This window comes from Lithobates pipiens, unplaced genomic scaffold (assembly GCF_037356315.1).
Source record: "Lithobates pipiens isolate NorthernLeopardFrog02 unplaced genomic scaffold, aLitPip1_a1.2 Scaffold_22, whole genome shotgun sequence".
In the NCBI taxonomy this organism is placed as follows: Eukaryota; Metazoa; Chordata; class Amphibia; order Anura; family Ranidae; genus Lithobates; species Lithobates pipiens.
In genome coordinates, this window is record NW_027507784.1 from 91870133 (window position 1) to 91896232 (window position 26100).

At 43.3% G+C, this 26100-nt stretch overlaps 1 protein-coding gene across 1 annotated transcript in view; it reads right to left on the bottom strand.

Annotated features, from left to right (window-relative positions):
* Positions 1–8426: 8426 nt before the first annotated feature.
* CTDSP1 (CTD small phosphatase 1) overlaps positions 8427–26100 on the bottom strand; it is a 96848-nt gene continuing 79174 nt past the window's right edge. Inside the window, exons 6-7 of the mRNA XM_077447890.1 lie at positions 17843–18028; positions 8427–15093 (exon numbers count right to left, since the gene is read on the bottom strand). Of these exons, the coding sequence (XP_077304016.1) occupies positions 14965–15093; positions 17843–18028 (315 nt within the window). The 3' untranslated portion in view covers positions 8427–14964. The remainder of the gene's footprint in view (positions 15094–17842; positions 18029–26100) is intronic.

Sequence of the window (26100 nt, forward strand, 5' to 3'; positions counted from 1 at the left end):
TCAGGCTGCTGACCTAACACCTATACCAGTCCTGAAAAGAACTTTTGTGTACCAAATAGCTAGCGTTTTCTCTGTCCCTACTCCACACAGGATCCTTTCCCTACAGTGACAGAAGAAAGAATGTAAAATGGCCACCGGATCGGGTGTATTTATAGGTTAGGGGGAATGTCCAAGTGTCCATGAGCTGTCATGTCTCAATTGGTTGTCCTGTAACACATGATAAACGTGTCACGAAAGGTTAAAGTTCTTGTATACATTAAACACGTAAGTCCGCCGGGGCGAACGACGGAAAAAGGCGTTCGAACCCGCGGACGGCGAAAGTCGGAAATTCGCCGCGAAACGACCGCCGGGCGAACCGTTCGGCCATCACTAATAGCTGCCTTCCCAGCAGCTGACCCGGGTTCAAATCCCGGCCAACGCCATCTCCAGTATTTGGAGTCCTTAGAGAGAAAAGCGCTATACAAGGTCAATGCTGAGTATATATGCAAATAAAAAATAATAATAATAAATAATAGATGCTTGGAGTGAGGGAGATGAGCCCTCGGGTGTTTCAGGTGAGGGGGATGGGTGAGAGGGGTGGACCCTCAGGGTGAGGGGTTGGGCCCTTGGGGTGCTGTGGATCAGGACAGTAGTCACCACGCTTGGCTGGGATGAGGGCAGCCCGCGGTTTGCTGAGTAGAATAGTGTCATGTTCTCCTCTCACATGTCAGACTTGTTCCTGTCTGGGGGTCGTTTCTATAATGTCATACTATGGGGGGAGGGGGCTTTCTATTATACCCACTTCTATGCTGACAATCCCTGTACAGCACACCTAAAAATAGGGGGCAATCAAGGGGTTAAACGTGTGTTCCCTCAGTGTGTTCTAACTGTATGGGGATAGGACTTACTAGGAGAGGAGACATTTTGCTGTTCTTAACTAGGAACAAACGACATGTCTCCTCTCCTCTGACAGCACAGGGATTTGTGTGTTTGCATGCACAAATACCCGTGCTGGCGCTCGTGCACGCAAACACGCCGTGTGGCTCTTAAAGGAATCCCATATATGTACAGGGTTTTGCTCAGCGGTGCCATTGTGCCACAGTATATGTACGCGAGCTGGTCGGGAACCGGTTAAGTGGTTAGATAGAATTTTTAAAAATAAACATTGATTTTTATCCAACCTGCTTTCTGTCCCAGGGCCAATGACCTCCGGGACTAATCAAGAGCGACAAAGCATCCTTAAAAACCAAACACCTACATTTTTAACATGATAAAAGTGTAGAAGAGAAGCAAACTCTGGAAGTAAAATAAAAAAGTGCAAAAGTAAAACTTTATATTTACCAAAAGGGTTATAAACACTTACAAAAGGGTGGATGTGGTGCACATCATATTAGTAATATGGCGGGGGGTCCGGCGTTCTGGTAAGGCCAAAGGAGTCTCAGGGATATCCAGAGGTGTAATTCTATGGCAGCATATTCTGAAGTGGCCGACAGAAGAAGCCTGAAGAAGACACCGTGGAAGCCGAATTCAGGAAGTGACATCAACAGGGAAGGGACCAACAACCAGCGTGGCCAGCAAACCGGAAGTGATGTCATCGACATGCGACACGTTTCGGAACAGCTAATTGGTTCCTTCTTCAAGCAATGACAATGGGCGGGACTATGGGCGGACATGAGCAGGACAAAGGGAAGCACCGAGCTTATAAAATGACATAATGAATATAAAAACAGCGTACCGGGGACACAAAAAGGAAAATAAGAAGACTGACATACAGGGCAAACTGATGCAAAGACATGTTGCAAAAACAGCAAGAGTGGTGCACAACGCAATTGGCTAATATCACTGCATGCAGATGGAACAGAGCAGCTTGATAGCACGTCATGAATATATATGATGAGCAAGGGAATCATTAAAAAATACATTCAAAGGAGTATATAAAAAAGTTGTGAATGGGGAACCATATATAAAGGCTATATAAGATGCTGTGTGTATATATATATATATATATATATATATATATATATATATATATATATATATATATATATATATGTGTGTAGCGCCGGTACTCCTAATGAGTACGCGCTGTTTGCAAATTTAGTTTTTGCCCAGAACTTTAGTTGAGTTTTGGGGTTAATCGTGCTAAATTGTGCTTTGGCATCAGTTTGGCTGGGCTGTATTGAGGTTCTGCCTGGTCATAGGTGGGGTTCGCACCTGTGAGGCATTAGAACGCAGTCTGGTTGGACTCATTAGGTACCAATCTCTCTTTCAAAGCCAATCAGTGGGTGCATTGTCTCGCTGTGTATCCCAGGAGAGGGTACTTAAGGTGCTGAAGTCACGTGGTTCTGGGTTCCGGTCCAGATGTTGTTGCTGACTCCGTGGTCCTGGTCCTCCTGACCAGCCCCCAGAGGCCCTCATGGCCTGGGGTGCGGATCCATCTGTTTCCGAGTCTCGGAACTGGCTAGTCGGAGGTGTAGTAACTGGAAGGAGGATTCTAAGGTGTTCCGGTGCTGTCTTGGGTTTTGGAGAAGCTCAGCAACTCTACATGCGACCAGGGGAGGACTCTTCGACGAGGCTGGCTGCTCGGTAAGAGCCTGGAAGCTGAGCCGCCATGGACATTGATTGAAGCCACATTTCTTACGGTATCGCTGGACTGGCTGCAAGATTCTGGTACAGTAATAAAAGTTCCTACTTTTATCCTTCTGGCTACAACTAAGTTTTCCAACTTCAACTAAGTTCTTCAACCAAGTCTGTGTGAGAGACTTTGCAAAGCTAGAATTACCTATTGGCTGCTAAATCCAAGCTCAAGGATTTATCCGACAGTTAACGAGTCCAGTTGCGAGCGGCTATTCCCTGGACTGTGTACAGAGAGAGACTTTTATTGAAGTCAGCAGTTCTGAGCACCTGAGCTAAACTCTACCCTGATACCCTCTATTCCCAACTTAGAGACTGAGTTTGTTCTACTGTTTTATGCAAAATAAAAATCCTAACAAGGAATTTAGGTGTCGGTCTCTAGACAAGGACAACGAGTACAAGCTGGAGGAGGTAATCAGTAAGCCCAGGAAAATTCAGCCGCTCCTTCGGGGGTAAGTGCTACATAGGGCTCAAAATTTCAAGTCCTGAGCTACTAGCCAGGCCTCAAGGGTTACTCGCCACCAGTTGCCCCGCCCAACCCCTACCCTCCCCACCCCCTAATTCCACCCCTAAACACGCCCTCATAAATCATCTCATGAAATGACACTGAAAGTTTTATGTAGAATTAAGTTATAAAAATAAATATTAACCACTTCAATACCGGGCACTTAAACACCTTCCTACCCAGACCAATTTTGAGCTTTCAGCGCTGTCACAATTTGAATGACAATTGCGCGGTCATGCTACACTGTACCCAGATTAAATTTTTATCATTTTTTTTCCACAAATAGAGCTTTTTTTTGGTGGTATTTGATCACCTCTATGGTTTTTATTTTTTGCTAAACAAATAAAAAAAGACTGAAAATTTTGAAAAAAAACGTTTTTTTTTGTTTCAGCTTCGAAACTTTGTAAATAAGTACGTTTTCTCCTTCACTGACGGGCACTGATATGTGGCACTGATGGGCAACACGGATGGGCACTGATTGGCATGGATAGTAGGCACAGATGGGCATGGATAGATGGCACAGATGGGAATGGATAGGTGGCACGGATGAGCAATGATAGGCGGCATTGTATTGTATTGTACTGATGGATACCAATCAGTGCCAAACAACAATGCATACCAATCAGTGATGCCCATTGTGGGCACTGATTGCCATCCATTGTGGGCACTGACTGGCATCCCTGGTGATCTAGGGTGGCATACCTGGTGGTCAGGTGGCATCCCTGGTGGTCCAGTGTGGGCATCCTCGGGGGGGTAAATGATCAGCACAGACACCCCCCCCCCCCCTGTCAGAGGTCGCGTCTGACAAGTGAGGAAAAGACAATCAGCGGCTCTTCCTATTTACACTGTGATCAACCGGCTGATCACGTGGTAAAGAGTCTCAGTCGGACTCTTTACCGAGATCGTAGTTGCGGGGTGTCAGACTGACACCCCGCAACAACGATCGCCACAATGCGCGCCCCTGGGGGCGTGCAGCGGCTCAAAATCCTGAGGACGTCATATGACGCCCAGTCAGGATTTTGAAACCATTTTGCCGTTGTCATTCTATTATAGGACGGGCGGCAAGTGGTTAACAACAAATTTATCCGTGTCCCCAATACAGTCTGTGCCCGCCAGTGCAGATTGTGTCACCAGTGCAGCCTGTGTCCCCAATGCAGCCCATGTCCCCAATGCAGCCCGTGTCCCCAGTGCAGCCCATGTCACCAATGCAGCCCGTGTCCGCCAGTGCAGCCTGTGTCACTAATGCAGCCCGTGTCCGCCAGTGCAGCCTGTGTCACTAATGCAGCCTACCGTTGCAGGCGAAGAGAGAGGAGAGCTGCTGCCGCCACCTGGTTTATCAGAGCGCTGGGGAACCCAACAGCTTTCATTTCAATATCTGTGTTCCCCCCTGCACGTCGTCATATACAGCTCCTCCCCCTTGTCCGCGGAACTTTACCCATCCCAGGATTGGACAGGTGATCTGATCAAAGTGCCCAAAGAGGAGGTGCTGTATATGATGGCGTGCGGCGGGGATCACACAGCTATTGAAACGAAAGCGGTTATGTTCCCTGGTGCTGATAAACCAGGCGGCGGCTCTCCTCTCTCTTCACCTATGATCGCTGGGAGAACGGCTCCCATACAACCCAGGCTGCCGGCGGTGCTCCCAGGCAGCCCACACTCGCCAGCCCTCAAAATAAATCCACTCACAAAATGGCAGCAGGCGAGTGTGGAATCTTTGAGGGCTGTGTATATAGTAATGTATATGCACATGCGTGACCATTTGAGATTAGTGTGTTACTCTGGTATTGTTTCCCTTTTTTTTCCCCCTCACAATTGTAGCGGATGACATTTGGGATCAAATGTCACACGCATTTTTAATTTAGTTTTTGACCTCAGGACAATAAAGGTTCTGAGGGTTAATTATTGTAGGTATGCCTAACATCAGTCTGGCCAGGCTATGGTTGAAAGTTCTGCCTGGTCATGTGAATGGTGAGGTGCACATGACAGGCCAGAACCAAGTGTGGTTGGATGTTTGGGTATCGGCCCTCTCAGAGCCAATCAGCGGGAGTGCCGGAGCCCGCTGAGGAGTCTGGGAGGGGGTACTTAAACAGGTGTGGGTCACGTGTTCAGGGTTCTGGAGTTATTTGTGAGACCCGTGTGGTCTGTTCTGGTTCCAGGACCGGGGTAGCCCTGTGAGGGGTCTCGGTCACGGGGTGTTCGACACCCCGCAACATGTTCATGTCGGTGGCCCCTGATAGACCTGTCTGGTCTGGGGTAGGGATCCATCTGTTCCAGAGTCTCGGAACCGGCTGTTCCGAGGCGCAGTAACTGAGGGAGGATTCAAAGTGTCCTCGGCTTGGAGGGACACCACAGCTCGTGGAAGAGACCGGGGGAGGACTCTTCAGAGATGGGCCGGCAAGTGGCATCCTGGGAAGTGCCTGGTTACTGAGTTGGGAAGGACATTGACGAATTCACACTTTTCCGGTACCATAGAGGAAACGGGAAACGTTCCAGGTACGGTTGGAAAAAGGTTCCAGTATACCTTCAGTTGGTTGTTCAAGTTTTAAAGTGGAAGTAAACTCCCCTATCGTTTTCAGCCAAAGAAGGTGCCATCTTGGCCTCTGTTTAATCTTCAACTGCTATGGTGCTGCACATGTGATTCGTTATGACACCAGCCATTGGATGGTTTGATAGTTTGGCTGATGTGCAGTTAGCATTCCCGGCATGCCTTTTTTTTTTAACTGTTTAAATCGATGGGTTTACTTCCACTTTAAGTCAATGTGCTGACTTCCATGATCTCTGGCTAGAGATCTGCTCAGCCTTGAAGTACCCAGCTGCGAGTGGCTACTCTCTGGGTGGAAATAGAGACTTTGTTAAACCTGCAGTTCAAGATGGCTGAGTTCTTCATCCGTGTCCTCTGTTCCCAAAGAGACTGTGTTTGTGAAAGTTCTACTGCAAAATAAACCTTTCATCTGTGTTGGTGTACAAGTCGTTGGGTATCAACCCTGGGAACCCCTAAATGTGGAGGAGTAGGCCAAGAAAAGGTAACCGGTAAGCCCATTAAGTCAAGGCTGCCCTGCAACAGGTTACACACAATGACTGTAACATACTCATATCATATAGCGCTGCTCATATCCATTAGTGCTCATTTTATTCCACATGTCCCATAGTGGACAATGATATCCCATGTGTTTTTGAGATGCATATGTATACGTACATGATTTTACATTGCACATATTATATATATATATATATATATATATATATATACACACACATACACACAGCATTTTATATTGCCTTTATATATGGTTCCCCGTTCACAACTTTTTAACATACTCCTTTGAATATATCTTTTAATGATTCCCTTCCTCATCATATATAATCAATATAATATACCATAGATCCATTGATGTATATTGTTCACCATTTTAACGTTTTTTTGTTGATGTATACATACACAGCGAATTACGTGCCATCAAGCTGCTCTGCTCCATCTGCATGCAGTGATATTAGCCAATTGCGTTGCGCATCACTCTTGCTGTTTTTGCATCGTGTCTTTTGTATCAGTTTGCCCTGTATGCCAATCTTCTGTTTTTCCTTTTTTGTGTCCCCAGTACGCTGTTTTTTTTTATTCATTATGTCATTTTATAAGCTCAGTGCTTCCCTTTGTCCTGCTCATTTATTATTATTATACAGAATTTATATAGCGCCAACAATTTACTCTCTATATATATATTTACAATATAAATGTCCACCCATAGTCCCGCCCACAGACCGTAAGAAGCTCTGCTTCTAGTAACCCTTTAGTCATTGCTTGAAGAAGCTGTTCCGAAACGCGTCACAGGTTGATGACATCACTTGCGGTTTCCTGTGCACGCTGGTTGTTGGTCCTGTCCCGTCGACGCCACTTCCTATATTCGGCTTCCATGCTGTCTTCTCAGTATCTAGGAGAGTTGTAGCTTCCATCTGTCGGCCACTTCAGAATATGCTGCCATAGAATTTCACCTCCGGATATCCCTGAGACTCCTTTGGACTACCAGAACGCGGCACCACCTGCCATATTACCAATATGATGTGCTCCTCCCCATCCACCCTTTTGTAAGGGTTTTTAACCCTTTTGGGAAATATAAAAATTGACTTCTGCCCTTAGAGGCGCCTTTTTTTCCTTTTCATTTTACTTCCAGAGTTTGCTTCTCTCTTCAAGTGTTGCCGGAAGTGCATGAGGTGCCTTTTTTTTTCTGTACATTTTAACTGCTTCCCAACCAACCGCCAGTTATACTGTGGCAGGTTGGCTCCCCTGCGCGAGCTGTTGTAGCTATATGTTGGCTCGTGGGGGTCGGGATAGCAGGCGCAGGCCCACTGCACAGCGGGGGTGCCAATGCTTCTGGCCAACGGTCGCAATGACCGCCGCCCATGAGCGATAGTGAGCAGGAGACACAGAACAGGGATGAGTGTGTATTAACACACACTTCCCTGTTCTGTGAGGAGTGACAGATCGTGTGTCCCTCTTAGCTAGGAAGCACGATCTGTCAGTTCCTCTAGTCAGTCCCCTCCCCCTTCAGTTAGAATCACCTCCCAGAAAACACAGTTAACCCCTTCACTGCCCCCTAGTGTTAATCCCTGCACTGCCAGTGACATTTTTACAGTAATCAATGCATTTCTATAGCACTGTATTAATGCCAATGGTCTCAAAAATGTCCGATGTGTCCGCCGTAATGTCGCAGCCATGATAAAAATCGCAGATCGCCGCCATTACTAGTAAAAAAATAAAAATAAATAATAATAATAATAAAAATGCTATAAATATATCCCCTATTTTTTAGGCACTATAACTTTTACGCAAACCAATCATTGTATGCTTATTGCGATTTTTTTTACCAAACATATGTAGAAGAATACATATCGGTCTAAACGGAGGAAAAAAATAGCTTTTTTAAAAAAATAAAATAAAATGGGGATATTTATTATAGCAAAAAGTACAAAATATTGTGTTTTTTTTTAAATTGTCGCTCTTTTTTTGTTTATAACGCAACAAATAAAAACCACAGAGACTATCAAATACCACCAAAGGAAAGCTCTATTTTTGGGAAAAAAAGGACATCAATTTTGTTTGGGTACAACGTCAGTTAAAGCGACACAGTGCCGGATCACAAAAAGTGCTCTGGTCACGAAGGGGGGTAAATTTTTCAGGGGCTGAAGTGGTTGCACATCATTATAGTACCATGTATGAGCAAACACGCACACGTGTACATACACACAAAGGCGACACCAAAATGCAACCCATACACGTCACAAAACACGCAAATAAAAATTCGTGACTCAGATGAATTTTTTTCTTCTTTCGTTTTTTTTTCTTGTCGATTTAAAGATTACAGTATTTTTTTTTAATCACACACAAAAAAAGGCACTTAAAAACTGTTGTTTGCTTCCCCCCCAACCCCAAAGAAGTTAAATGGATTAGCTCCCGTTCTCTCAGAAGACAGATTTACAATAAAAATATATAATATCATAAAAAAATAACTTTAGAAATACTGGCAGCCGTTCTCCGAGATGTGCGCTTTCTGTGTAGACGGTTCAGAGGATTATTTCCTCTATGCAAGCTCCCCTTCAATGGGCAAGAATGGAGAAATCCGATTGGTTGCCCTGCAGAGCATTACACCTTTTGTGATGGTAAAACGGCATTCATGGATGACCACACTGGAAGATGTGCATAGAAACCAAAACATACACACCTAAAATTACAATTATTCAAATTTTTTTAATTCAATTATTTCCTATTGGTTGTACTAGAAGAACACTCTTTTTTTTTTAAGCCAAATTATCTGTGTGACATCATTGAATACCTCCAGATAAGTTTTTTTTAAAGAAAAAGTTGGAACTGACAATTATAGCCCGTTAATACCTTTACATGCATTTACTACAATGGGGGAGGAGCTAATGAGCAATGTAGCGCCTGACACCCACTCACACGCTAAGACTGTGCCCGCCTCCTCCAATACCCCATGCTGATTGGCTGCATGGGAAAAATTCCTATTGCATAATGGGTTCAAAATTATTTTATTTTTTTTGTCAATTCTTTAAACTTTTTTTTGTTTTGTTTTTTAATTCTTTGTTCATGCATGTTGACAAGGCACAGCTGTGTAAGAACATATGGAAGATATATGTATTTTTTTTAGGAGTTTCTTTAAATAATTTTACATGTCTGATGCAGCTTACTGATCTCCATTGATCATACATTTAAGAAATTAACCATAATTAAAGAAAACTATAGCACAATAATTATGCAGCTCGTTAACGTTTGTGTGAATTCTGAGCTCTTAATAAAAATAATCAAAGAAAAAAAAATGTAAAGAAAAAAAAATGTCAAGAAAAAAAAAATGGACAATTATGCAGCTGGGTAATTATGCGGCTCATTAACTTTTGGGTGAATTCTGAGCTTAATAAAAATAATCAAAGAAAAAATTTAAATAAAAAAAAAAAAATGGACACTTGGGAAAGCAGCACCCAATAAAAAAAGTAAAAAAGTGTGTAGGATATTGCTTCAGTTTTAAAATGAAAAAAATATGTTGGTGGTCCTTTAAAAAAAATAAAATAAAAATCGCTTAAAAAAAAAATTGCTAAAAAATACTTGAATTAGCTCAAATTGAGCTTTAGGGTTGTTGGATCTGAGAGCGGAGTTCCAAAAATTGGAAATGAATAACCAAATCTATTCCAATGCAGAAAAAAAGCACTAATTTAAAGGATCATTCCACCTAAAATATTAAAATTTCAGGCAGATGCCAGAGTTAAAACCTTTGAATGGTCTCTTATATTCCTTTGAGGATCATGGGGGGGGTCCTCAGTCATTAAAAGGGGAACCCGTCACAATGATCCAAGGTGGCCAGAGGCTGAGTCAGGAAGCATGACAGGGACAACTTACCCCACTGTGTATGCTTGAGCAATACTTCAAAGAATAACACCTAGTGCTAGCAAGTGGCGTGGCTGAGCTGGAGCATGGGTGACAGGTACACTTTGTGCGTCTACAAGGGAACACAGGATCTATAGGCATGCCAGTATTTCTATTCATGTTACTAACACTCTAAAATCATATATACAGATATACATATTTATAGAATGATAAAGAATAGCTAAAACAATCATTAAAACATTTTTTTTTCTAGCTCTTCGCTGTCCCCCAGTGGAGACTCCACACATTGCAACAAAGCAAATCGCCGCGCAACACTTGATATAAAAGTTGCCACTTATAAGAAATAACTAGTAAAAATGAACACTTTATATAGAAGTCCTGTAGCCTGGACCACGAATGTGGTTACATTCTGTGCTCAGAACGGGGTCCCCTGTAGTCCTGACAGGGGTGGAGGCGAGTGGCTCCCCCTTCACCAAAGTGCAGCAACTTTCTGGTGGAGCTACGCTAGAGAGAGAGAGAGAGAGAGAGAGAGAGAATGGACAGGGAGCGACGCTCAATACTCGTTTGCCAATTACCTCGTATATAAAAAAAAAATATGTGAAATCCTTCTCAACGCGAGTTCTGAAATATAGTCCCTTTAAATAGAATTTATAGATATAGAAAAAGGCACTGTTCTGGAGCATTAAAAAGGCAAAATGGTCAGATTATGATCACCGATATACCTTGTAACAGTGGGAAGAAGGCACATATATTTTTTCCTTTTTTTTTAAGCCTTAAGAGAAGCAGTCGTCCACGCAAAATGCAGACTGAGCGAATGTTCCAAGACTACAGCTTACCGATTCAAGTCGGTGACAGCACCGGACATCACTTTTGCATCAAGAGGCGGCGCTCTCGTGAAGACCGCTTCAAAGTGAATCTGTAGCCAGGCTATGAACATATTTGAAATAAAATATTCAATGTATTCCTAAAAAAAAAACCTGTAAAGAAGCTCCTCACTGACCTCTGTAGCTGCAGGCACTGTGGAAAAATTAATCCTCAAAATTCACAACAAAGACACTGAAATATAATTTTTCTTTACTGTTGCTTCCTATGTCATCAGGGACTTGGCAGTCTGATAGCCTTTGATGTAGACCATCAGCCGGTGCTCTAAAAGGTTCAAGAACAGGCTACAACCTCAAGTCTGAGTCTCGATTGCTGGGTTTATCAACTGGGCAGTGGTGGCTGGTGGTATATTTTGGGGGGCAAACAATACACCCACAGCCACCCCCCACATTGGTCAGTGGGTCACACAGCTATTGGGTCAGGCTCAGTACAGTGCTCACACCGGGGACTGTCACTCCTCTCTGCCCATAATCTGCATTGCTCTGATCAGCAGCTCCTCCGTACAGCTCTAGAGCCCCCTGTCCCCACCCTCCTCTTAGGCCAATGGGCTCGCTTCTCCTTTTGGCCAATTGGGACACGGGTCTCAGGACCCGCTTCTTTATTGGCCGGGAGAATCAGTGTGACAATAGAGAATATTCACCCTTTTTTGAAGCCTATTAGAGCTTTTGGTTTTAATCACGTGCTGCTGCTGCCAAAAAAAAAAAACCCACATTCGAATAAATGCGTCTGGCGCCCTACATGGAGATTAGGAGCCGGATGCATGGATAGGGGAGGCAACGCCCCTGCGACCCTAATGGATGGGCCCGACACTGCAACCAGGGGTTCCACGAGAAGTACCCAGTGGTTCCGTCTCCATTCCACCATTGCACTGGATTTATATTGGCTCTGACCATCAGATTGAGATCAACCCAACAGTTCTCTTGGAGTTCTGGCGCATGACGTCACCAGAAAATAGAAGTGCTAGCCAAAAGTGCAGGAAGAAAGGAGTCTTGTGAGCTACAGGAGTAACTGGACCTCTATGTGCTAATGAGAACACTGGAGGAACGGGGCTTCAGCATTTAAAGTTACCCTCGGGAGAGGTACAACTCGCTGACCCGTATGTGGAACTGAGTAAGGAGTGACTATTGGGGGCATTAACTGAATAGACTAGTAAGGAGGAGCTTATGTTTGACCTGAACCCGGAAGTTAGTTGTCACTACCAGGCCAATGAACTACAGGGCTGGAGACTCCCCATCCCGCAGCTGCATGTATACACATGGATGGGGATGCCTGTGACATCATTGACCCAATATGTCCATATTAGATCAAAACCATTGACCTAAAATGGTCATGTGCCTATCTAAGGTCAATGATGTCACAAGCATCCCTGCCCCTCTGTGTACATCAGTTGTGGGGTGAGGAATCACCCGGCCGCAGCTCATTGGCCCAGCAATGACAGCTAACTTCTGGGATTTGCCAACCTAATAATTGCAAAGTTCCATGAGCTGTAGATCAAAAAACGATTTCAGCAATTCTCCAAGAATTTTTTCAAGGGTCCTATTCCAGGGTAAATATCTTTTGTAACACTACTCTATGGCAGTTTCCGAGGATGAATTACTCCATAGTGCATCTACATCTTTTAATTGTTGTTATATCTACACCCCAATAATCACACTAATGTTCTGTAAGTTGTAGATCAAAAAAAAAATTCAAAGGTTCTCCGAGATCTGAAAATTGTTTTAAGGGTGTCTTCCAAGATAAAATGTTTGGGAACTCTGCTCTGTTATTACTTCCGAAGATAAATTACTCCACAGTGCATCTGCATATTTTATTTGTTGTTATTTTCACAACTCAACAATCACACTTAATGCTCTGTGAGCTGTAAATCAAAAAATACTTCAGGGGTTCTCTGAGATCTGAGATTTTTTTCAAAGGTCCCTTTCCATTGTTTAAACTCTTAGGAACTTTGCTCTACTCCAATTTCTGAGGATGAATTACTCCACAATGCATGTAGCTACAGAGGTCAATGAGAGCTTGTTTCAAAGCAGAACATTTTGTTTCTCCCCCTCCAAACTACAGCACTGTCCCCCCTCCACTGCCACGGAAGTGAATAACACTAGGCTTACTCTGAGGCACATGGTCATGCTGGCTTGGGCTCATAGTACTGCAGCAGCCCCAGCCAGGCAAGAAGAAGAACCCATGATGTCAGCAGGCTGGAGAATAGATGGAATTAAGCTTTGCTTTTTAAAAAAGCAGGAGTGAGGGAAGCCTAAGGAGGGGGTGGGAGGCCAGAGTGGCTAGGGGCTGGGTATCTGCTTATAAAAGCTCATTTAAAGGTCCACAGCCTAGATACAGGTTCACTTTACCATGGCTGACTATGACCGGTAGGGGGCACGTACAAGCTAAATAGCATATGGTGAACATTCAGCACCCTTCCTGTATATACAATAGGTGGAAATCAGATTAAAAAGGCACTTAACATCTCTCTAAACCCAAAGAAATTTCCACCGCTATTGCGTTTCGTAACCTGAGACGCAGCCCAGCGCAATACATCAGATTTTAAAGCCAAACTAAACGTACTAAACACACGCGCACTGCGTCCTAATCCCAGTCCTATGTCTATACATTCACACCCTTGTTACACCCTAGATCTTGGGAGCTCAACCTGTGGCCCTCCAGCTGTTAATGAACTACAACACCCATGAGGCATTGCAAGGCTGACCGTTACAGGCCTGACTCCCAAAGGCAGAGGCATGATGGGGCAACAAGTTGAGCATCCATGCCCTAGATTTTGGTGGCTTCCTAATAATTTTTAATACTTTCAAGTCTTTACAGGAACTGAACCTAAAAAAACGCGCTTCCGTCACTTCTAATGGTCCCCTATACTGTCTGATTTTTATTTTTACAGCAAAAACTTATTGAAAAACAATATGTGAAATCTGCACAAATATGTAGAGTGTTTTTTTTTTTTTGCATAAGTAAAATTCAAAGTTTTCTGCAACAAAATAAAACCTAAATGATTCATAGTGTATAGACGTAATGGAAATGAATGCCAATTTTTTTTTTCTTGTCTCTTGCAGAGTGAAACATAACACAAACCAGGACTTCCCAAAAAAAAAAAATGTCCGCCTGCAAGCCTCCTTAATTTTTCACCAACACTACCGTCTCAGCCCTCCGCAGCTGCCAATCCGGTCCCAAATTGTGACCAGCACCTAAGGGGCGCCCTACCAGTGTTTGCTCTCCTGCACTTACTCCGTCACCTAAACGCACGTACCGGCCTCCGAACACTCCGCTGCAGACAAAACCAAAACAGCAAAAAAAAACACCAATAATCGCCAGACTGGGTGACCGTGGCACCTTACTTCCTGGGGCATTTCAGCCCAAGCATAAAAATAAAATAAAAAATAAAATAAAAGATTAAGTCTCATTTTTCTAATCCATATGATATCAACAAAAAAAAAAAAATTGTAAGGTTTTTAACAAAACCGCAAGTGTTTTTTGGAAGGCGAAATAGCTTCATCATCCACGTCTGTCGCTTTAATTGGCCAAGAAATACAAGAGCAGCTTCAAGTTTAAGGTATTCTTCCATCGCAAAGTTCTTTTATCACTAAGAAGAGTCTTCTGGAGAAAAAAAGAAAGAATCAAAAGTCGAGTGATATTAAAAGCGTTTTTTTCGTGAAAAGTTTCAGTTCCTCGTCTTCTGTGAGTTCAAATAACCATTCCTCGTTAGCTTGTGGGTTTGGTGTTGTACTTCATAGCGTTAAGGGCTTCCGCTCTCTAACCGAGGCTAATATAGACTGAAATGTTCACACAGAAAAAAAAATCATTTCAAAATACTTGTGATTTTGGTATGGTAACGGCCAATTAGAAACCCACAAACCATACCGGCGCTGTGGTTTTATGCACCTTTAAAAATTTTTTAAAAAAAAGGCAGATGTGGGGATCAGGAGGGCCAGACGAGAGAGATGCGGGGCCCGCATGTTCAGGTCACTAGGTGTAGAGGCCAAGGTGACTCTCCTGTGCTTTCTGCAGACCAGCAGCATTGTTGGCCAGAGTGCCCACCATTCTTACAGAAACCCGTCCCCATTCCAAGTCATTAGCTGGCAGTTCTGCGCTGTTTTAGGACGCTGTATACATCATCCACCTTGCTTAATCTCTCAAAGAAGGGAATAAGGTCTAGGAGCTCAGTGTCGGACATGTCGTCAAACCAAGATATCACCGGAACCTGCAATGCAAATGGAAAACGTAGGGTGAACTCTTAAGAAAAAAAAATTTAAAATAAGCAAAAAAAACCAAAGCTATTAAAATCCACATATAATGTGTAATATACACATACACTGAGAAGGCCTGGCTCGCAGTCTTTGCTCTAATTGATCCCAAAGGTGTTCTCTGAGATTGAGGTCAGGACTCAGGTGGGGGTCAGGACTTGAGGGGGAGGAACTTGACCGTGGAGGCCAGTCAAGTTCCTCCACCTCAAACTCGCTCATCCATGTCTTTATGGACCTTGCTTTGTGCACTGGTCCAAATCATTTGGTGGAGGGGGGATTATGGTGTGGGGTTGTATTTCAGGGGTTGAGCTTGGCTCCTTCATTCCAGTAAAGGGAACTCTTAAGGTGTCAGCATACCAAGACATTTTGAACAATTTCATGCTCCCAACTTTGTGGGAACAGTTTGGGGATGGCCCCTTCCTGTTCCAACATGACTGCGCACCAGTGCACAAAGCAAGATCCATAAATACATGGATGAGCGAGTTTGGGGGAGGAGGAACTTGACTGGCCAGCAGACTGTCCTGACCTCAACCTGATAGAACACCTTGTATATGTTGTATATGTGTATAATATAGTGTATATGGTTTTGGAAGTATAATTTTATGGTTCTAGGAGAATGTTCTGGGAGTATAACTGTATGGTTCTAGGAGCATAACTATAATTATAGGAGTATAACTGTGTGGTTCTAGGAGTATAACTATAATTATAGGAGTATAACTGTGTGGTTCTGGGAATGTTCTGGGAGTATAACTGTGTGGTTCTAGGCGTATAACTGTATGGTTTCCAGGAATATAACTGTATGATTCTGGGAATGTTCTAGGCGCATAACTGTATGATGCTAGGAGTATAACCATCGCTCGAGTCCTGTGGGAACGGCGTCCCTGCACTTTTTCCCAGCAGGAACGCCGTTCCCTTTGCAGGACTAGAGCTGCCCGAGGCTCTAGCACATGCATCGCTAAATGTTGGACCGCGGGCCAAGTCCGGACCGCGTCAATGATCTGTGCGGCCCCACCGTGGTCACGCCATTTAAGATCTGTTTTTTTTTGTCTTCAGCTGCTGCTGCCTACTAGCTGTGTTGTCTTCACAGAGCTGACATGGGAAGAGCAGCACAGCGATGCACGGAGGGCAGGGGCTGGCCCAGTTAACTGATTGGTTGCTAGAACTGCTCTGCATTCTATCAACCAATCAGTTAACTGGGGCAGGTCCCGCCCTCTGTCCATCTCTTTGCTGCACTTCCGATGTCAGCTCTGTGCCTCCGATGACATCTGCCATGTCCTGTGTAAGGTAAGACAGGGAAGAGGCCACTGTTATGAAGGACAGAGGGGGGAAAAGTATCAGAAACTGAAAGGAATGAGGAGGGGTGATATAAAAGGGAGGCAGGGCAGGAATGTGAAGGGGGGTTCTACAAAGGGGGTGAGGATGGGAATGTAAAGGGGGTGCCATAAAGGGGGGTGAGATCAGGAATTTGAAGAAGGGTGCTATAAAGGGGGTGAGGACAGGTTTAAATTTTAAAACTGGCTACTTGGTCATCTCCTGTACTATGTCGCATTCGCAGTCTGGTCACCTGTAGTCGCATTCGCAGTATGGTCACCTCCTGTAGTCGCATTCGCAGTCTGGTCATCTCCTGTAGTCGCATTCGCAGTCTGGTCATCTCCTGTAGACACATTCGCAGTCTGGTCACCTCCTGTAGTCGCATTCGCAGTCTGGTCATCTCCGGTAGTATGTCGCATTCACAGTCTGGTCATCTCCTGTAGTATGTCGCTTTCACAGTCTGGTCATCTCCTGTAGTTGCATTAGCAGTCTGGTCATCTCCTGTAGTATTTCGCATTCGCAGTCTGGTCATTTCCTGTAGTATGTCGCATTCACAGTCTGGTCACCTCCTGTAGTTGCATTAGCAGTCTGGTCATCTCCTGTAGTATGTCGCATTCGCAGTCTGGTCATGTCCTGTAGTATGTCGCATTCACAGTCTGGTCACCTCCTGTAGTTGCATTCGCAGTCTGGTCATCTCCTGTAGTATGTCGCATTCGCAGTCTGGTCATCTCCTGTAGTATGTCGCATTCGCAGTCTGGTCATCTCCTGTAGTATGTCGCATTCGCAGTCTGGTCATCTCCTGTAGTATGTCGCATTCGCAGTCTGGTCATCTCCTGTAGTATGTCGCATTCGCAGTCTGGTCATCTCCTGTAGTATGTCGCATTCGCAGTCTGGTCATCTCTGCATTTTTTTATGGACTTTTTTATTATTTTTATCACTTTAGTTATTTCTTTTTTGGATTTTTTGTGATTTAGTCACATAGTGTTTTGTGTTATTTGCACATTCTACGCTATTTGTATGCATCACGCTAGATATAGGCGTTTTTGCACTCTTACACATAATTGTGTTTTGCATGTATATTTGCTATATTTGCACAGCAATATATGTATTGATTATAGTTAGTTTATTGATTTACACTTGATAGGCGTTTTATTTATTTAAAAAGAGGGTAGCGCTACATATTTTTTTATTTATTTGATCAGATAGTGTGGAGAGCATTATTTTATGTTAGCAGCTTCCTTCAACATTTGTTTTAGTATTAGGGTAGGGAGTTTTTTAGTTTTAGGGTTGTGCGCACTAGCACTTTATTTTAAAATGGTTCTAGGAGTATAATTGTATGGTTCTAAGAGTAAAACTGTATGGTTCTGGGAATATAACACTACGGGTCTCTCATACCGCATTGTCCGGATGGAATATATAGGAGGCCGGGGAATTGTCAATAATTATCAGCTTATTCAGGTCCCTCCCCAGTCGGCTCAGATCCTTGACGTAATTCCCTCGGTGGAAGGCACAAGATTCCCGGAAAAGGCGGGCTCGGAACGCTCCCCATTTGTCAAGCAGATCCGCCACGGGGTCAGCGTACTGTAAAGAAAAAATATTGAGAAGAGATTAAGGTTTATGTAAATCCCAACCATGAACTATTCTTATTTGCTCCCTTATGGTCTGTTATACTGTATATACCATTGGAAGCATTTGCAAGGTCTTTAAAGGGATAAAACACTGGGAAATGTGCATGGACTAAAAAAATTTGCATTGACATGCACTCTAAAGCAGTGGTCATCAACCCCTGTCCTCAGGGCCCACTAACAGGCCAGGTTTTATGTATTACCTTGGGGAGATGCAGACTAGAATACTGCATTCACTGAGCAACAAATGATATCACCTGTCATGTATTTCAGATATCTTGCAAACCTGGCCTGTTAGTGGGCCCTGGGGACAGGGTTGATGACCACTGCTCTAAAGCAAGGATCTCCAAACTATGGCCATCCAGCTGTTGTTGAACTACATGTCCCATGAGGCATTGTAAAACTATGACATTCACAGACATGACTCGGCATGATGGGAATTATAGTTCCTGAACAACTGGAGGGCCATAGTTTGGAGACTACTCTGAGCAAATATTTTAAAAAGTGCTTCAGTAGTCATGAACAATGGGGGTCAACAGGAGAGGACAAGCAGATGTTGGCATAAGGCCATGTCAAATGAGAAACACATCACCAGCAGAAAAGTGACCTATAAACTGTACAACTCAATTGAAAAACAGGAAGTAAAAGTAAAAAAATAATATAACGTAGTTGCATAAGTGTGCACACCTTCTTATAACTGCTTAAAGCGGGCTTCCACCGCCCTTTTTTTTTTTTTTTCGTCTTAATCTGCATAAGTAAGTATTCTAATTTAGTTACTTACTTGTATCTGTTCTTAAAGTGTCGTTCCTCAGTTTTTCGCCCGCATAAAGCGTTTTGAAAAACGTCTCGTCGTTTTCCATTTTACCTGTGGGCATGTGAAGCCCACAGGCATTGTCTTCCGGGACACAGTGCAGCTAATGTCCCAACATGCACCGCCCGTCTAATCTGTGATCTTGCGCATGCGCAGATTATACCGCTCGAGCGCTGACAACAGCGAGAACTCGAGCCTGGGCACCGCACAGACTCCTGGGAAATTAAAACAACGATCCCAGGAGCCCCTGCGGCCGACAGGAAGAACTAACCTGCCGTTGAAGCCCCGCCCATATCCGCAGCAGCACCGCCCCTTTCCGGAATCTCCAGGGGCAGGAGATTTGAAACAAGAAGAAAAAGAGAAGAAGACATCAGCAAGGTAAGGGGGATATCTAGCGATTAGGGAAGGGGGGGATCACATAGGCATAGGACTAGGAATTCGGGTGTAGCTCCGCTTTAATTCTGAACACAGCTACATCCCCAATCGCATTCTAACTTATGTTAAATAGGAGTCAGTACACACCTGCCATCAAAGCGCCTCTGATTAACCCCAAATAAAGTTCAGCTGTTCTAGTAGGTCTTTCCTGACATTTTCTTAGTTGCATCCTACACCAAAAGAGAGCTTCCCAAGCATCAGGAGGGATCTCGTTGTTAATAGGAATTTCCAAGGCATTAGATATACCATGGAACACAGTCATCAAGTGGAGAAAATATGGCACAATAGTAGTGACATTACCAAGAACTGGACATCCCTTGAAAATTGATGAAAAGACGAGAAAAAAAAATTGTCGGGGAGGCTGCCAGGAGGCCTACAGTAACATTAAAGGAACTGCAGGAATATCTGGCAAGTACTGGCAGTGTGGTACATGTGACAACAAATCTCCCGTACTCTTCATATGTCTGGGCTAGGGGGTAGAGTGGCAAGACGGAAGCCTTTTCTTATGCAGAAAAACATCCAAGCCCGGCTACATTTTGCAAAAACTAATCTGAAGTCTCACAAAAGCATGTGGGGAAAATGTGTTCTGGTCTGCAGAAAGCAAGGTTAAACTTTTGTTGGTGCAAAAACAACACTGCACCAAAAGAACACCATACCCACTCTGAAGCATGGTGGTGGGCTGCTTTTCTTCAGGGGTCAAGTCAAGGTAGAGGAAATTATGAACAGTTCCAAATACCAGTCAATATTGGCACAAAACATTCAGGCTTCTGCTAGAAAGTTGGACCTGAAGAGGAACTTCATCTTTCAGCAGGACAACGACCCAAAGCATACATCCAAATCAACAAAGGAATGGATTCACCAGAAGAAGATTAAAGTTTTGGAATGGCCCAGCCAGAGCCCAGACCTGAATCCCATTGAAAATCTGTGGTATGAACTGAAGAGGACTGTGCACAGGAGATGTATTCGCAATCTGACAGATTTGGAGTGTTTTTGCAAAGAAGAGCGGGCAAATATTGGCAAGTCAAAAAGGTGCTTCAACAAAATATTAGTTTAAGGGTGTGCACACTTATGCAACTATATTATTTTGTTTTTACTTGCATAGTTTGTAGGTCACATTAAAGGTGGAAAACGTTCTGAAATTATTTATCTTTGTCTCATTTTTTTACATCACAGAAACCTGACATTTTTACAGGGGTGTGTAGACTTTTTATATCCACTGTACATATACCCAGTGAAGTGACAGACCTCAGGTGATACACAGAGATGAAAGAAATCCTACTATATACGTTGTATCTGTTTATATGCAGCACTTTGTCCTCTACATCCGCTTAAAGTGCTGAAATTGAAAGCTTGTCTGAAAGTTCAGAAAAAAGGGGGCGGTGGGCTGAAGTTACACGCTGCAGAGCTCAGTGAGGAGAGCTCTGAGAGCTGATTGGAGTGAAGGGACACGCCCTCTCTTCACACAGCACACGGTAACAGAGCTGAAGATGTCAATCAGCTGGAAGTTCCTCCCCTGTCACCATTTTTCTCTTGGTGTCATGAAAACATGTCAAGCAGACAGAGAAAAGAAGCCGCAGACAAAAGTGACATTCAGTAATCTTAATTCAGACAAGCACACACTATAGAGTAGAGCTGCACAATTGTCAAGAATCGTTATCGCAATCTTGACTAAAGTGTTTCACAATTCTTTCTATGCAAAGAATTCTCTCCGCTCTTCTGATGCCACAGCACTCAAAAGAAAGGAAGAGAAAAACTGGGCAGTCTGCCAAGAATCAAAACATTCTTTATCAGTTGAACTTAGGTATAAACATTGTAACAATTTGTAACTAAACCTTTTTCTGACATTTGTTGCTTTCAAGTTAAAATCATTTATTTATTTTTTTGCTAGAAAGTTACTTAGAACCCCCAAACATTATATATATATATATATATATATTTATATTTATTAGTAGACACCCTAGAGAATAAAATGGTGGTTGTTGCAATATTTTATGTCACACTGTATTTGCATAACGATCTTTCAAATGCAATTTTTTTTTAAAAGTTACTTTCATTAATTAGAAAAAAAACAAAACAAAAAAACGAACCAGTAAAGTTATCCCATTTTTTTTTCTGTATAATGTGAAAGATTTTACGTTGTGAGAATCGTGAGATATCGTGAGTATCTCCTGCATAGGATTACTGACGTGGCAAGAAAAAAAAAAAAAAAAAAAAAGAGAATCGTGATCTTTTTATTCTAAGCAAAAAAAATTGTGATTCTCATTTTGGCCAGAATTGTGCAGCTCTATGGGATATGCTTTGTTCATATTTCAGGTCTCAGGTTTGCAACCACTTTAATGCCTTGTACACACAGTCAGAAATTCTGACGGAAAAGGTCCGATCGGATTATATTGTCGGAATATCCCATCGCGTGTGGGCTCTATCGGACTTTTTCCGTCGGAAATTCTGACTAAAAAAATTTGAGAGCAGGATCTCAAATTTTTCAGAAAAAAAAAATCAGATCAGACTTTTTCTGATCGTTTGTAGAGAATTCCGATCGGACAAAGTGCCACACATGCGCAAATCAAATTACAAGACCAAAGCTATTGGCTACTAGCCTCAACGTAGTCCCGTCGTAACGAACGAACGTCACCACATTCCGAACGATCGGATTTTCCCACTGCTTTGTCCGACCGTGTGTATGCAACACCAGTTTAGGACAAAATTCGTCGGAAAAAATGTGACGGATTTTGTTGTCGGAATGTCCAACCGCGTGTACAGGGCATAAGGATCTACCTGTGGTGCTTGCTTATAGCCCATTGTACCAGTTAAAGGTAAAGAATGAGACACATTTACGGATGGGAAACATCTCAGGGGATGTCTGTTCTCAGATATCCGAGTTAATGTTTGTTCGTTTGTTTAAACATAAGTCACTATGCATGTTATTACACTTGTTGTGCAACTGGATTTACTTTACCTCAATGTATCACTTTGTACATAATACTTTTATTACACTAAGGTCTGTATAAGTGTATGTACTCTGACTAACTCAATGCACAATACAGTTTTTTAATTTTTATTTTAATTTAAAAAAAAAAAAAGGAAAAAAAAAATACAAATAAAAAGAAAAAGAAAAAGAAAAAGAAAAAAGAATGAGACACCTCCAAAAGTAATACAATATGTCCACCGGATACGTAGACCTCAGAGTTACCAAGAGGTTAGGCCCCTTTCACAATGGGGCAGTGCGGCCGTCAGCGGGAAAGCACCAATATCTTTAGCGGTGCTTTACCGTAGTTTTAGCGGCGGTGTGCGGCCACTAGCGGGGTGGTTTTAACCCCTGCTAGCGGACGAAAAAGGATTAAAACCACCCGCAAAGCGCCGCTTTGCCAGCGGTATAGCCCTGCTGTCCCATTGATTTCAATGGGTAGGAGCGGTTTAGGAGCGGTGAATACACCGCTCCTTTCACCGCTCCAAAGATGTGGCTAGCAGGACTTTTTTTTACCGTCCTGCTAGCGCACCGCTCCAGCGTGAAAGCCCTCGGGCTTTCACACCGGAGTGAAAGGGGCCGGTTTTTTCAGGTGCTATTTTTAGCGCTGTAGTGCCTGAAAACCGCCCCAGTGTGAAAGGGGCCTTAGAGGAGCTTCAACACTGATAAGAAATAAACCTGGTGGTGTAATCTATCATCTGGGGGCTTCTCAAGCTCAACCTCAAATTTAAAGGATCCACATTATAAAACAACGCAAAAAACTAACAGTGCAGTTATGTATTTGTCTAGTAGGAGTTGGTCACATTCAATTGGACTTGTTTTGTAATGTTGAAGATTAGAGAAATTATACGAACAAAAATCCTATAACAACATTTTATTGTATTTTATTAGTATTGTACTTTAATGGCACTGGCATGAGACAAAACCCGTATATGTAAAATACGGAATCTTTATTTACTATATATATTATATATATATATATTTATTGTGACAGTACAGTTCCCTGTCCTAGTAATTATCGCCCAGGTTTCTCAAATAGGCAGGTTGAGGGGCTCCAGGGGTATTTAATGTGGAGGAATCTATTTTATCAGTTTCCTCCAAAGTTTGTAAAATCCAGTTGGGGACCTGGACCCCAGAGATTCCATAGCGCTATGGGTGTGACGGAATCTCCAATCCTGGGACCGGGTTTCGGGAACAGCCAGGAGTCTGGCTGGTTGATTGAACAGGTGGGTCCTGGGCCTATAGCAGAGTCGGGATTAGGGTTCTGGGCTCCCCCCAGAGAGACAGGAGGTCTCCAGGAGTCCAGAGAGTGAACTAGTGAAAGCCAGAGAACCGAGTCTGAGGATCAGAGCAGTGAGGGGTTGCTTTCTAGATAGACGGTGTGCGTTGAAGCTGTGTGTGCATCTAAGGAGACAGATGAGAGCCTGAAGTGGAAGGCCTAAGCAGCAAGGAAGCTGAAAAGAGGTACAGTATTTGTACGGGAACCCTGTTATATGGCCAAGAGGGCTGAAGAGTAAAGCCTAAGTGACAGTACTGCTGAAGGGAGCCAGGTGGCTTGGCATTTTTCATTTGTCATTGTTTTTGGGAGAAGAACCCTGTGTGGGCATCCAAGTGCATGTATGAACTTTATTTTGTTCCTCTCAATAAAAATGGGCTACCATGCCCTTAAGCTAAAGTTCCTGTTTGCTGTGAACTTACTGATAAGGCATCTACCACTGAGTTAGACATCCCTCAATGTCACAATATATATATATATATATATATATATATATTTATATTAACCACCTCGCGCCCGCCCTATAGCCGAATGACGGCCGTAGAGCAGGCGCGTTCATCCGGGAGGCCGTCCCTGGACGTCCTAATGTTTACTTCCGCAATGCGCGCCGCCGCGGGCGCGCATCGCGGAAGTTCTGTGTTCGCCGTGTCCCCCAGGGACAGGCAAACACAGATCGCTGTAAACGGCCAATCACAGCGCCCGTTTACAGCGTGATCGGTGTGTCCAATGGGAGATGATCTCATATGTAAACATATGAGATCATCTCTCAGCGCCGCTCTCCCTCCTCACACAGACAGTGTGAGAGGGGAGAGATGAACGGCTGCAGCGGCAGCCGTTCTGCCTCGAGTTAAAAAAAAAAAAAAAAAAGTGCCATCCTCCCCCAGCAGTGCCATCCGCCCCAGTGCTACCTGCCCCCAGTGCCATCCACCCCAGTGCCACCTGCCCCCAGTGCCACGTGTCATCAGTGCCACGTATCAGTGCCATCTGTCATCAGTGTCACGTGTCATTGTCCTGGTGCTTCAAAAGTGTAATAAATAGTCAACAAGTTAGATGTGTAATTTATGTTCCTAGAACACATGATGGCGCTACCTGCATGTTGGGCCTCTCTATGTGGCCAGGCTGTGAAAAAGTCCCACACATGTGGTATTGTAATACTCAGGAGGAGTAGCAGAATTTTTTGGGGGGCGTCATTTGTGGTATACACATGCCATGTGAGAGAAATAACCTATTACAATGACAATTTTGTGGAGAAAAAAAAAATGAAAAATCTTAATTTTGCAAAGAATTGTGGGAAAAAAATGACAACATCAAAAAGCTCACTATGCCTCTTACTAAATACCTTGGAATGTCTACTTTCCAAAAAGGGGTCATTTGGGGGGTATTTGTACTTTCCTGACTTGTTCGGGTCACAAGAAGCGAGATAGGTCACCAGTACATCAGATGTGATCAATTTTGTGCGATTAGCACCACAGCTTGTAGACTCTATAACTTTCACAAAGACCAAATAATATCCACTAATTTGGGTTATTTTTACCAAAGATATGTAGCAGTATAAATTGTGGCGAAAATTTATGAAGAAAAATTAATAATTTGCATAATTCTGTCACAGAAACAAAGAAATATGCGTTTTTTTTCAATTTATAGCGCAAAAAATAAAAACCCCAGAGGTGATCAAATACCACCAAAAGAAAGCTCTATTTGTGGGAAAAAAAGGACAAAAAATTCATTTGGGTACAGTGTTGCATGACTGAGTAATTGTCATTCAAAGTGTGAAAGCACCGAAAGCTGAAAATTGGTCTGGGCAGGAAGGGTGTTTAAGTGCCCAGTAAGCAAGTGGTTAAAAACATATTGTGCATATATATACATATAGTTTAAAAGTTGGGCCACTAGTGCTCCAAATAAGGCATCTTGTATAACATGTACTCCAAATTGACCAAGACGTGCACTCATGTAGAATAACTTAGAAAAAGTAGATAGAAGGGAGTCGATTCCAATCCATGGGTCAACTCGTTTTGCCTACTGTGTGGTTTCCTCAAGGTGGGAAGTCAACATGCATAACCAGTCTCTTGAGAGGACACAGGAGTATTGAGGGTGTCATAAGGTATTCCAATATAGATATGAGTGGGTCTTACTATTACTGCTAAGGAAAAGGCTCTATATCAAAACAGATAGAGAGCAATGGGCAGTCAATGCAAAAGGGCCACCAATTGGTGGACCCCAGCAGGCTTTGAGAGCAAAATACTGGATTACAACCGCTATGTGATATATCTATCGGATCGTCCCTCTCTGGAAAAATGCAAGGGTAAAGATAGAGATGTCTATCTATGTAACTATGTCCCTCCACAGAGGTAAAATGTCTTCTGGGGGCATAATGTGGATGAACCCGCCGTTCATAGGATTCTTCTTGGATTTTGGTTACCCCTGCATGTTATGGTCCTGAGGAAGCCATGTAGTAGGCAAAACACGTTTACCTATGGATTGGGGCCGACACACTTCTGTCTATTTTTTCTAAGTTATTCTACATGAATGCCTGTGTCTTGG